We start from the raw sequence: 13,069 nt of genomic DNA, 5'->3' as shown, positions 1-13,069 counted from the left end.
CTGCGGAGCACAGGCTCCAGACGCGCAGGCTCAGCGGCCATGGCTCACGGGCCCAGCCGCTCCGCGGCACGTGGCATCTTCCCGGACCCGGGCACGAGCCCGTGTCCCCTGCACCGGCAGGCGGACTCCCAACCACTGCGCCACCAGGGTAGCCCCTCCAGTATCTTCAAGCAGTTGAGAACTACTGATGCTGTAAGTTCCCTCGGTGCAGTCCTGGGTCAGTCTCTGACTGCTTTCCACACACCATAGTTCCTTAAACTCCTTGCCATATTTCTGTTCCTAAGTTTAATCAGATACATTTAAAGTTATTATAAAAGACTGAGACAAATTTATTATACAAGGTGGTAGTGCTTTAAATTGATTAACTATAGTGGACAGCATTAGAAAGAATAACTGAAAAAATAGGACTTTTTAATGCAATGATATCTGTGTAAACTGTTTAGCTCAGAGATAACACTGGGCTTATATCCATACATGCTTATGCATATATGATTTGGACATTGGAGACCATAGTGTGCATTGATGTTTATCTCCTGCCTTTTTTTCCGCTGATGTTCTAGCATGACTCACCCCCTGCCATTACACATTCTTTTAAAATACTGAATCTAGATCTTTCATGATAATAGATCCTGATCTTTTAGAGTTGATAACCATGCTGGAAAAAAACCAAAACAAAACCCTTCAAAATTGTCAACTTCATATCAAAGCATCCTAGTTTTCTTGCCAAATTAATGATAGAATACTTATTTTGTTTAAAAACATTACCTATGCTTTTATTTACTATTTTAAAATATTACATATGCATAAGGCAAGAAGAGCAGCATCTCCAACTGTGCTCAGCAGAACATTAGTTGTGTTGGTAAGTGGTAGAATGTGACTTAAAGCCAAATGAGATTGGGAAATTCCAATCCAAATTGAACAGACTCCTACTGTATAACTGCCAGGACTTTTCAGAGCTGTAATCGCTAATGTACACTGTGGATCTATGAAGAAGGGGTATAAAGTATTAGACAGTTTCCATTAAACTTATTTTGACCAAGGAACCTCCTTACATTTCTCTTTTTGAGGCTAATATCATGGAAAGAACGTAGAGAAAATTCTTGAATTTCTTGTCATCTGTGCTTAACTAGTTACCATAGTAAAATTCCAGATAGAGCCTAGCTAAATTTGGGGTGAGCATAGGCAGGGTCCAGAAATAATGGTTTATTCAAAAAAAGTTCCTACAGCTGAAGATTTCCAAGCCTGTTACCTACCCAAATTACGAAGGAATTCTGTGTTTACTTTATTTTTCCTTCATACGTAAAACTTTTCTCATCCTCGGAGTCAGGAAAAAGTGGTTTAACCTATTCTACTATCAGAAGTTGCTTTCCAGTTTTAAAATATTTCCCATTTAAAACAGGACCAGTTTTGTTTGAAAATTTTCAGTGTGCTTAACAAAAGAGAAAAATGATTCCAACCTGTGTGTGTATAATTTGTTTTTTTGCTTTTATCAGAAGGGAAAATGATGCTAAGTTGCTTATATTAGGCATTTAGCAATAACTAGGGGGGTGTCTAAACCCAATTTCATGTCATTAGTGTGTATTCATTACACACTGTGAAAGATATCTTTGTACTGTTTGTTAACTTAAATGAACTTTTAAAAATACATACTACACACGGAGATCAGCTCGGTGCTTTGTGACCACCTAGAGGGGTGGGATAGGGAGGGTGGGAGGAGATATGGGAACATATGTATATGTATAACTGATTCACTTTATTATAAAGCAGAAACTAACACACCATTGTAAAGCAATTATACTCCAATAAAGATGTTAAAAAAAAAAGAATCTAAAAAAAAAACTAAACTAAACTAAATAAAGATCCCTGGCCTCTTGGAACTTATATATAGAGCAACACTCTGAACTTACTCTTAATTTCCTTTCATTGCCTGTATGCATTTGCTGATCCCTCGTGATATTTGTGCCTTACCTGGTAGGTACTCATTGGACTATTGGTCTCCGATGGATGAGACCTTTTAAGCTGCTTCCTTTGGTACCTTAGGGATGAGCAAGTGGTACCTTAGTGGTTTTCAAGTTACTTACCAGAGTTGTAAGCAAAAACTGTTGAATATGGTGGCACAAATTTATGCTCCCCATCACTTTGGCTATTTTATATACACACACACACACACACACACACACACATATATATATATACACACACACACACACATATACATGTATACATTATGTTATGTATTATATATGACATTTGTTAAATATCATATTATGATAGATATTATATTTAACACATAGATACACGTGTGTTTAAAAAATGTATGTGTGTGTATATAAAACCAGTATAAGCTCTCAATATCCTTCATGGCGATTGTTTTAATCTTGTGTCTAGTTTGGCACTCTTAAAAAAATGAGCAAAAACTTTGCCTAATACACTTAAACAATGCTTTGAAGACTGTGAACATTCTTTTTGAATTGTCATGGAATGCATCTGTTAGATTCACCATACTGTACATGTATGTTAATTTACCAAATGGATTGGCAGTGATTGACACAGATTTCTTATGGAAGGACACAGACAGCTGTAAGCCAGTTACATAGCTGGATTGAGGGAATAATTGAGATTTTCTTTACAATTGAATAACAGATTGGAAAATAGACAAAGCACCATCGATATATTAAAATTAAATTACCTTTAATATACAAAGATTTTTTTGGGCAAATGTTGGGAAGAAAGTCAAAGGCATTCCTATGGAGCACAGCACTCATTATTTTTGTTATCAGTAGAAATCTAATTTACATACAAATAAAATGTCAATTCCCATCATAACCATCAAGATAAAGAATTGCATGTATACTTTTCCATGCGCTATTCTTTTTGAATTTAAGTGCTGTGTTTGGCTCTTTGCCCGTGGACCAGTTGAAATATTCTCAGTTTAACAAAGAAGAAAGGATAAAGTTGAGCCTGGCCCATGCACACTTGCAAAGTCAGATTGGCCAGTTTGAATCAACCGTTGTCATTGTAGATTATTTTAATTATTTTTTTTTTTCTTGGAGAATTTTTTTTTTCTTGGAGAGGAATGCAAAAGGAAAAATGACTTATGTATGGGCAGTGAATGGTAACGTTTCTTAATTTGCTTAGTGAAATTGTAATCTTATTCAAATCAGAGTCTTTAATACATTTGCCTCTCACCTGTTATGAAGGGAAAAATAATGCCCTTTCTCTTTGATTTTCCATGATGTACACTTGCTCTATTTTAGTTATCCCATTTAGTGAAGTAGGCAGATGCTTCATTTTTTCAGATATATCCTACAGTTTCATTTAGACTTCTAGTATAAAGTCCTTAAAGGCAACCCCCCCAAAATTTTTTTTGTAATTTTTTTATAAGAGTAAGTACTTAATGAAATTCTTTCTCTAAGATGTTTATGGATACGTGGATACTCATTATGGCAAATATGACATTATTACTTATTTACCAGACTATCTCCTTTTACCTAGACTAGTACATTTGAAATGAGATATTTAAAATACAGAGAGCATAGCATGATGAAATAAAAGCCTAATAAAATGTGTTTGGGCCAGAATCAAAATTCTTTGAAATCGGATATCTAAATAGTGTGCATTTTATCTCAGAAAGGCTCGGGTTAGTTCTAGTGTCCAGATGACTGTTAATGGGCTTTGTGCTCTGAAGCATATGTTAATAGAAGTGATCATTATGGATTAATTTGATGTGAATTAATAAGAGATTTATTTGATGGGAGTTGTTTGAAGGTGATGACATTTAAATCTCAACAGGATTTAAGATGTCCAGAAATACCTTTAAAGATTCAGGAATAATCAATTCAGAGAGAGCAAATTAAATAGACATGGATAGCAAAGAACAGGATCTGACACTGGATTTATGAAGTTTGAAGCAGTTTACAGAAAAAGCGATCTACCATTGAAGTATTGCCCTGGAATCTGAAGAAACAGAAAACATTTAAACTCCTTCAACAATTCTTGGGTTTGTGAATTGGATAAACAGTGTTCTCTTGCATTTTATAGTTCACTTAAGCAATCTGATTTTGATCTGTATACATGGAGTAGACAGGATTCAAGTTTTTTTTTTTTCCCCAAACCAATGAGCAAACACATATGTTCTCTAAAAACTGAACTTTATATGTTGTTCATATGGAAGCTATCTAGTTTGCCATGAGCCCAAGATTCGACCTTCCTTTTATTTTGCTATCACTTGCTTAATTCTTTAAATTCTTTGTGGGGGACTTTTGATCAAAAGAAACAATTTGATTTTCTTTTTTCTTTCTTTTTAATTTTTTAAATAAAAGCTACATGAAATGTGTAATTAATAACTCAGTACTCTTGGGCTGTTGATACAGACAAGCCTGGAAGAAACATATATTAAGGAGAAGACTATGATATCTTTTCTTTTTGTGTAAAGCTTTGATTTTAAACCCGTGAAAGATTTATTATCTGGAAAAACAATAAGAAAATGTCATCTGGTATTATATATTATGATGATAAGAGCTGCTACTTATAATAAAAATCATACTCAGCAGAATTAGAGATTGAGATCAGATTACATAGTCTTGCTTCCCTATCTTTTTAGTCTTGTTCAGGTTTTATATATATATATAAAGATGTGTGTGTTTATATATACGTGTGTGTGTATGCATATCGATACACACACACACACACATATATATGTATATGTACATACATGAGAGAGAGAAAGTATCAGTTGAAAGTGTACCTAGTTGAAATTATTGCTTGGAAAAGTACTCAAAAGTTTCAGCTTTTTTTAGAAAGAGGAGTTCCTTATAATTTTTTCTTTACTTTTGAAAAATATCCTTCCTCTCTTAAAATGATGACAAATAATAAAATGAAGTCCTCTTGCTGGATGTGTTCAGACATAGCTGTTGTTGGATATACATGTGTTGAATGGATGAATGAAAGTTGGAGAAAATGGAAAACAGTGAATGGTAGGTGTCAGTGGTATTTATGCTACCCTTAGTTGTTGATGGCTTAATATTTTGTAATGTTTCAAGAAAATTGGGTAAAGCTTTTCTAAGGTAAAACTAAAGTGCTTAAGCTATTAACCAGAACCATCATGGAGTCTTAGAGGCAGAGTGCAGGTTAGAAATAATTTATTATAATTCCCTCATTATACGGATAAGAGAGGCTCTGAGAAGGGATAAGGGCTTGCCCTTGATTACATCAGCTGGTGATCTGAATCAGGTTCAGAAACTGGATGTGTGATCTGTGCACCCTTCTACCTTCTTAGGTTTTGATTCTTTTCTGTGTTTCGGGTCAAGATGCCACAAAGAACATAAGAGTTTATATCTCTTACCTTCAAGGAGTTTCTCATCTAATGGAAATAAATTCTTAACTTCATTTGCATTGGATGGTTGTGTGATCTCAGCTCTCTTTTTAAATTACTACGATAGTTGTTTCCTTTGGTGGAATAATTCATTTGATTATCTATGGCAAGGTTATTTGAACAAGGTATTTCATAAATGTATGTGTGTGTATATATTTTTCTACATACATATTTATATACATACTTATTTATATAGATGAAATAAAACTAAATAATAGTTTAAAATATCTGGATAATAATAGAAAACTTAGATTCCTTTTGCTGTGAAGGTGCCATTTTGGGAACATAAGTCACAGTCATTTATAGAAAAATTTTTTAATAGTATATTTAAGCATTTTAATCAGTGAGATGATAGTCACCAGAATTATATTTTAAGCTCTAATGCTGATTGTTTCCACTGCGTAAACCTGTCTTAGTGATACTGTAACACAGAAATAGTGCAGTACGCTATTGCTTTTTTCTAATAAATTCTTCTACCAAAAATGCAAAGAAAACTTATAGATTTAAGTTTTAGTTTAGGAGGAGATAACAATAGAAATTGAGATTTTTGCAAATGGAATGTCTTATATCTCAGTAATAAAAATTAATACAGTTAGAGCATTTTTAGGAAGCTAAATACGTTTTGAACCTGCTTAACAATCTTGGCACGTAATATGCATTCATGTGTTTGTACAGGTGGAAAATGATGTGAATGTGGGAATGCTCACTGTTACCCTCTGGTCCCCTAGCCAGCCCCCAGGTCAGTTTTTATCTCATAATTAAATAGAGCACTGAAGTTGGCACTTTTGAGCCTTGTAGTACTCATTTAGGTTCTTCAGCTCCTCCTTGCCCAATTCACTTTTCGTTCATTTTTTGCCCCATTGTCTAAATGGTTGTCTATAGTGGACCTTCTGTAACTGGCGTTTTGAACTTTTGTGGTAGTCAGTGTGAGGGATATCGCTGTACAATAGAATGAAAAAGTTTAAAACAGAGTTGGCAAAACTCATGAGTAAGGCTCATTGATGTGATTATATATGTTTATATATATATATATATATATACACACACACGTGTATATATGTAGTACATCTGTTCAATTATATTATGACCATTAATGCAGTATCTGCCTCAATAATTTCATTCAGATCAAAAAAAAGAGATGATATAAGGATGGTTGAATGCTGGTTCAGTCATAGCTTTACAATCTTACTTATCAAGGTGAAAATATGACTTAAAAATAGCTAAAAAGATAATACATGTTATAATATGTAATGTTTCTGTAACTCTTGGTAAGGCAAGAGTTAGATCTGATGCAAAATTCCCGATGGCATTGAAATAGCTCTTTTCTCAGCCTCATGGTATATGTACACTGGTACTGGGAGTCTGGAGGAGACTAGTTATGGGAACCACTCCATGTCTTTAGCTGTGACCGTGCAGTTAGGCAAGTGCACTTTGTATCTTTTCCAGAAGCAGACCCCCTCCATGATTACTAATTAAGATGTTTTATCCCCACTCCAGAGTAGGTAAGTATTGTGTACCTTAAGGTTCAGGGGGAGTTCGAGGTTAACTAATTTTGTCAGCAGCACAGTCTGCTGTGAAAATGACTTCTATAATCTTTTATATCATGTTTCTCCTTCTCCTGTTGCTTTATTAAAACCCAGGGGAGGGAGAAAATCTTGCCCAAGATTTACTCATGCTTTTATCAGGTATCTTTCCAGCAGCTTGCGGTGCTGGCATGTTAATGTGTTTTAGGTGTGATCCATTAAAATTGTTTACATCATTTAGGAAGGAAAATATGTTTTGTTTTGTTTTGCAGATGTACAGATCAGCTCTCAAAATGTCTTCTGTGTCTTCTGAGCGTCTTCTAAGACAATTGCATTAACCCTCCTGCTAGTTGACTAATAGAATTAATAATTGTAAAAAAAGCACTCTAAAGCCACATGCCTTATGAAGTCAATGCTGGGTATGATTTTACAAGTATGTGATCTATTTTTTCAAGTGAAATTGTTAACTGGAAAAGTTTTTGGCACACAGTACAATGTCATGCAATCTGTTATTTGTCTTAGAGATAATAACCTGAGGGTGGGTCTGGTCTTATGGTATCTAACTTATGAGTTGCTAGGGGAGTTTCTTCCACTTAGAAGTATTGCGAATGTGCTTATATTTACATAATATGTCATTCTGAAAAATTATAGCAATGTAATTCCAGTAAAAAATTATTTTTTCTCTAACTACTTCAAAGTGTAGTCAACTAAATTAACCATGATTTTTTTAAAAGCAGCTAAAAAGAACATGCCCCTTCCCCCCAGAACAAAAAAAAATAAAACCCAAATGACCTCTCTGATACTTCTTTGAAGTTTTAGCAGTTTAACATTCTTTGCAATGTATATTATTAAGGGCCCTATTCAGTGAGTCATATGGCTTGTAAAGGTCTGTCCTTGGGTGAAAGAATGAACTGAAATTTGAAAGGATGATAATTTAATCAAATTATATTTTCTCTCAGTCACTATAGATGTTGGTTGAGTAGTTTTTAAACTATGACCCATTACTGTTCTTCATGATGATAATAAATCAGCAAGATCCAACTTTTTTGTTCTGGAAAATACATTAATTTTTTTCAATTATTGACATATTTATATCTGTTCATTTCTAAGTATTTTATCTTAGTTCCCTTGCTGTGTAAGATGTCGCTGTTTTTCTCATCTCCTTGACCTTAATATACGGGCATAAACCATTTTCTTTTCATTTGAATGGAAGGATAATCTTAATGAATTGGATTATTTCATCCTTTTTTCTTCATGAATCCTGCCTTTCATATAGGTTTTTATTTTTTCTGTGTAGCCTTATTTATTTCATCTTGGTGCGTCACTGTTAGATTTTATTTATATGATGGAGGAAATGTTAAAATCCAGTGGAAAAACAAACAAACAGGAAATTCTGGAGGGAAATGCATGAAATGCGGTACCAAATCATCACATTTTTGTATGCAGGAATGACTGATACTCTATAAACTAGTATTTCCTTTTCTATAGGCCAAGTTAGAACAGTACATTTTTGACTCAAACTCTTATATTTTAGACTGTAACTTATTTCTTTTAACCTTCCCTTTTATTCTTTCCCTTTTAGTTTTCCCTTTGTTGACCACCAGTAAAATTGCCCTCCAGTCTTCCATGTGTTGGTACAAGTTCCCAAGTTCTGGCTGTTCTGACAGAGGAATAGAGGTCTAAAATGTCAACAGCAACAGATAAGACATTAAAATGCAAACATTAGAAGATAAATTAGTTAGCCAGTGTTCCATTTTTTTTCTAACGATGGTTACCTGACTTAGTTAATTTTAGGAGCTAATGGTCATGACACCAAGGTGAAGACCATACTCCCTCCCTTGCCCCCACGCCGGGCAGGTTTACACGCCTCATGACTATCACCTTCACTGGAAACTCCAAATGGTTTTTCTTTTGGTGGTTGTTCTCGTTCCAAGTGGGAGATTCTGTGGATATTTTGATGACTAACGTTCTTGGTGTATAAGAAGAGCAGTATACTCTCTTAAGTACAGTTACACTATTTTTGACATTATTCAAGAAAGTGAATTATTACCTTGTAACTGATTCCTTATCCTGTATCTAGTGCATTATCTTGGTTCAGTGATTGATATTACACAAATTTTGCTTGACCAGCTTTTCAGAAGCGAAGGTTTACCCATATATCCAAAGCCAGTGTGGTTCCTCAGCACTTGTGGGAGATTATAGATGAGAATGACTAAAACATGCTATTAATTTAGATTTTCTAAGGACATTTTGGATAATCATGGTGTAACTAACTCTGTTAAATTCGCCCTTGTGGTAGCGTCAGCTAGTAAATAAGGTGGATTTTTCCAGTAGACAGTTGGGGTGACGACGTACATAGCCCTGGCAGTTTTTCGGCTGGAGGATTAAGGAGCACAGGCCATGAAAGTCAGTTCTCCACAAGCCTTTGTTACTGCATTCTTTTATCGACACTGTACAATTTGTTTCTTATCTCCTTATACCCTTAGAATTCTTATTCATTAGACTCCCCACAATGTCCTTATGTGGACCCTACCTTGAAAGGCACAGTTGAGCTAGCATGTGAAGGTGAACCATAGGAAACTGCTAACAGTTTGCCATGTTGAGCTACGAAATGGCAATGTCACGTGGTTCAATTGAATATTTTACTTTAGTCAATTTCCAGTGTGCTCCTGATGTTGGGATTGGTACTGTTTCCACCATGCTGTGCCTAGAAACCCTGGCCTTAGGTGGGTTCTCATCATGCCAGATGGAGTCCTAGTAAAACCCAACCTGGCCACTATGATGTGTACCAGGTCCCCCTTCTTTCAGGCAAGTCCCCCAAAGGGGGCTTAAAGTAATTTATAGGTACGGCAGAGATCAAACATTTGTTATCCTCCATTTCTGAAAGTAAAGGGGCAGTTTTCACTTTGTTTATAACATGCTCTTTCTGTCTTTTGACTATGAGGATATTTTGGTTGAAACTATATTGATACCTTGGTTGCACAGTGTGTAACAATATCGAGTTTCACTTTATAGTTTGTATACACATATACGTATCACAAATAAACATGTAATATACATTCTATAAACATAAACAGGTGTATATATTCTATAAACATAATGTGTACATATTACACATAGTATATAACACAGATAAATATAGAAGCATTTATCTATCAACTCTTAAGAAAGAAGCTGAGCAAAAAATATAATTGGCAGCCAAGGTTAAGTAATAGGAATGATAGAGCTAGTAATAATAACACCTTGGTATTCATAAAACCATTTAAAAATAACAAATGAGCCACCCTTTGTGACAAAAATAATTCTAAATGTAAATCGTTGGCATCAGTCTCAAGTTTTTGCTATTTTTTAAAAAAAATAGCAGATTTTTTTTTCCTAGAGAACATTTTTTATTATGTGCCTTAAAAAAAGCCTTGAATAGAGTAAGTAAAATGTTCTAGATTAGACTACATGCCTGCAAATTTCAACTAACCCCGTATCTTCCTTTTCCTTGTTATTTTTACAGATATGGTCCGGAAAAAGAACCCCCCTCTGAGAAACATTGCTAGTGAAGGCGAGGGCCAGACCCTGGAGCCTGTCGGTACAGAAAGCAAGGGATCTGGAAAGAACAAAGAATTTTCTGTAGATCAGATGTCAGAAAACACGGATCAGAGTGATGCTGCAGAACTAAATAATAAGGAGGAACATAGCTTGCATGTCCAAGATCCGTCTTCCAGCAGTAAGAAGGACTTAAAAAGCGCAATCCTGAGTGAGAAGGCTGGCTTCAATTATGAAAGCCCCAGTAAGGGAGGAAACCTTCCCTCCTATCCACATGATGAGGTGACAGAGAGAAATATGTTGGCTTTCTCATCTCCAGCTGCTGGGGGAGTCTGTGAGCCCTTGAAGTCTCCTCAAAGAGCAGAGGCAGATGACCCTCAAGATATGGCCTGCACCCCATCAGGGGACTCCTTGGAGACAAAGGAAGATCAGAAGATGTCACCGAAGGCTACGGAGGAAACAGGGCAAGCGCAGAGTGGTCAAGCCAATTGTCAAGGCTCAAGCCCAGTTTCAGTGGCCTCAAAAAACCCACAAGTGCCTTCAGATGGGGGTGTGAGACTGAATAAATCGAAAACCGACTTACTGGTAAATGACAACCCAGACCCGGCACCTCTGTCTCCAGAGCTTCAGGACTTTAAATGCAATATCTGTGGATATGGTTACTATGGCAACGACCCCACAGATCTGATTAAGCACTTCCGAAAGTATCACTTAGGACTGCATAACCGCACCAGGCAGGATGCTGAGCTGGACAGCAAAATCTTGGCCCTTCATAACATGGTGCAGTTCAGCCATTCCAAAGACTTCCAGAAAGTCAACCGTTCCGTGCTTTCTGGTGTGCTGCAGGATATCAATTCCTCAAGGCCTGTTTTACTAAATGGGACCTATGATGTACAGGTTTGTGCTTCGTATTGTGATCTCTTTGTACAGAAAAAGTTGTTAGTAACGAAATGTGAATTTTTACATGTTCGTTAAAGTCAAGCTCCCAATACCAAAGGGGTAGCCTGCTCAATGGAGCAGAAGAGACAGACGCACTCTGTAGCTGTTTCATCCAAATGTGTATTCAGAGTTATCTTTAGCCTCTCATCATGGAAAATAATCCCAACATTTCTATTAGGCTGGGAAAAGTTTTTTCATGGAATTAGTTTGGCTTCATATTTCTGGACATATTTCATGGTAATTTGATGTTTTCAGAGTCTTCCAAAAATGGTACTAATCTTTATGGTTCTACATGATAGTAATTCATGCTTTGTTCTAGTTTTAGATTATAAATCTTTTGCTATAGCCTTCACTTCAGGGAGGGTCTTTCCTGTGTCTTGGATGAGGATTTAATTTTACACTCTGCCAAACTGGACCAGAGTTGGGTCACACTGATGGTTGCAGAGATGTACTACTGAAAAGGCAACATAATTGCAAATGAAACTTTGGAAATAAAATTTTAAAAATTGATTTAAAAAGAAGTCAATGTGAGTGTAAGTACTAGGGACACCAGAATGACCTTGGTGTGGACCAATAAAGCATTCCTTACTGCGTTTAAAGAAAATCATAATTTATGAAAGCATTTAGTAGTAATTTAGATTGCCACTTTTATTAAAACTGGCATACCTTTTTGATCTACCCCTTCTGTGTTAGCTTAAGGCATATGTGAGATAAAAAAAAAAAAAAACCCTACCATTTCAAATAGAATGAAATGCAGAACGGACTCTTAGGTAATGTATTCATTTCATTTTAGCAATTTTAGTATAGTTGAAACGGACAATCAGCTTGAGAAAGTGTATTAGTTTCTGTTACAGTCTGTAGATTTTTATTGTATTATTAGGCCAGTGATTTCAAAACATATTAGGTTTAATATTAACCTTCTTTAGGAATGATTAGAAGAAGTACCTGAGAACTAATGAAATCTCATCACACTTATTTGGCCTCCTCAATCCCTGAAAATATCAATCATTTTTATCAACTCAGTAGCTACAGCACATTTGTTCTAGACCTCTCTTTTGACCTAGTGCCAATTAAGAAAGACAGGCGAAGGGGTTATAAATAACAAGTAGTGAATATATTTTGCAATACTTGTAAGAAGGATCAGAAGAGAAATTTCCAAGTCCTTTAAAAACGTCAGAATGGCAATCTTTTCACTTTAAGGGAGATAAAGAAGAACTCTTAAAAAGCCAGTTTCATCTTTGTAAAGCTCTCAAAATTCCATCTTACTTTGTGAATTTCCACAAATAGAATGATTTCTGTGGTGCAGCAAATTAAGCCAACATAGTTATTATGCATGAAAGCTACATGCTTTGAACTGCTGTCTTATTAAAGATCATTTCACTGGCTTGTGTCAGATACATTCTGCTGTCAAACTATGATTGGAAAGCAAATACGTGTTTTAGATAAAAGGGTTAGAAGTGAATAATGTCAGTATGTGAAATGGTGTTTTATAATTAGCGAGGAATATGATGTTAATACCTGGATTTCCGGCCGGGGTTTCAGTTTGTTCACTCTGGGGACAACTTCTGAGGGAAGCTGATCTGGGCTGTCAGGAAGGCTCTAAAACGAAGATTACTAAGGGCCTATAGTTTGGAAGAATTCAGATTTTTAAACACACTTCCATTTCCCCCAAACAGTTATTTGTTAGGTTCCTAGT

General features: G+C 35.6%; 1 protein-coding gene across 7 annotated transcripts in view; it reads left to right on the top strand.

Moving 5' to 3' along the window:
• The window catches only part of TRPS1 (transcriptional repressor GATA binding 1), a 370,691-nt gene that overhangs the window by 154,949 nt on the left and 202,673 nt on the right, over positions 1–13,069 (top strand). For 5 of the 7 annotated variants that reach the window (XM_049700471.1, XM_004265376.3, XM_049700470.1 and 2 more), the window contains 2 exons: positions 7,170–7,330; positions 10,403–11,331. In XM_049700471.1, the coding sequence (XP_049556428.1) occupies positions 7,294–7,330; positions 10,403–11,331 (966 nt within the window). In that variant the 5' untranslated portion in view covers positions 7,170–7,293. Of the gene's footprint in view, positions 1–6,049; positions 6,114–7,169; positions 7,331–10,402; positions 11,332–13,069 lie in introns of all 7 variants that reach the window. The other 2 variants (XM_033419925.2, XM_012531442.3) reach the window with 2 other exon arrangements.

Source organism: Orcinus orca, chromosome 17 (genome assembly GCF_937001465.1).
Source record: "Orcinus orca chromosome 17, mOrcOrc1.1, whole genome shotgun sequence".
Taxonomy (NCBI): Eukaryota; Metazoa; Chordata; class Mammalia; order Artiodactyla; family Delphinidae; genus Orcinus; species Orcinus orca.
The sequence above is the reverse complement of the archived record's forward strand: the minus strand, read 5'-3'. Positions and strand labels throughout refer to the sequence as shown.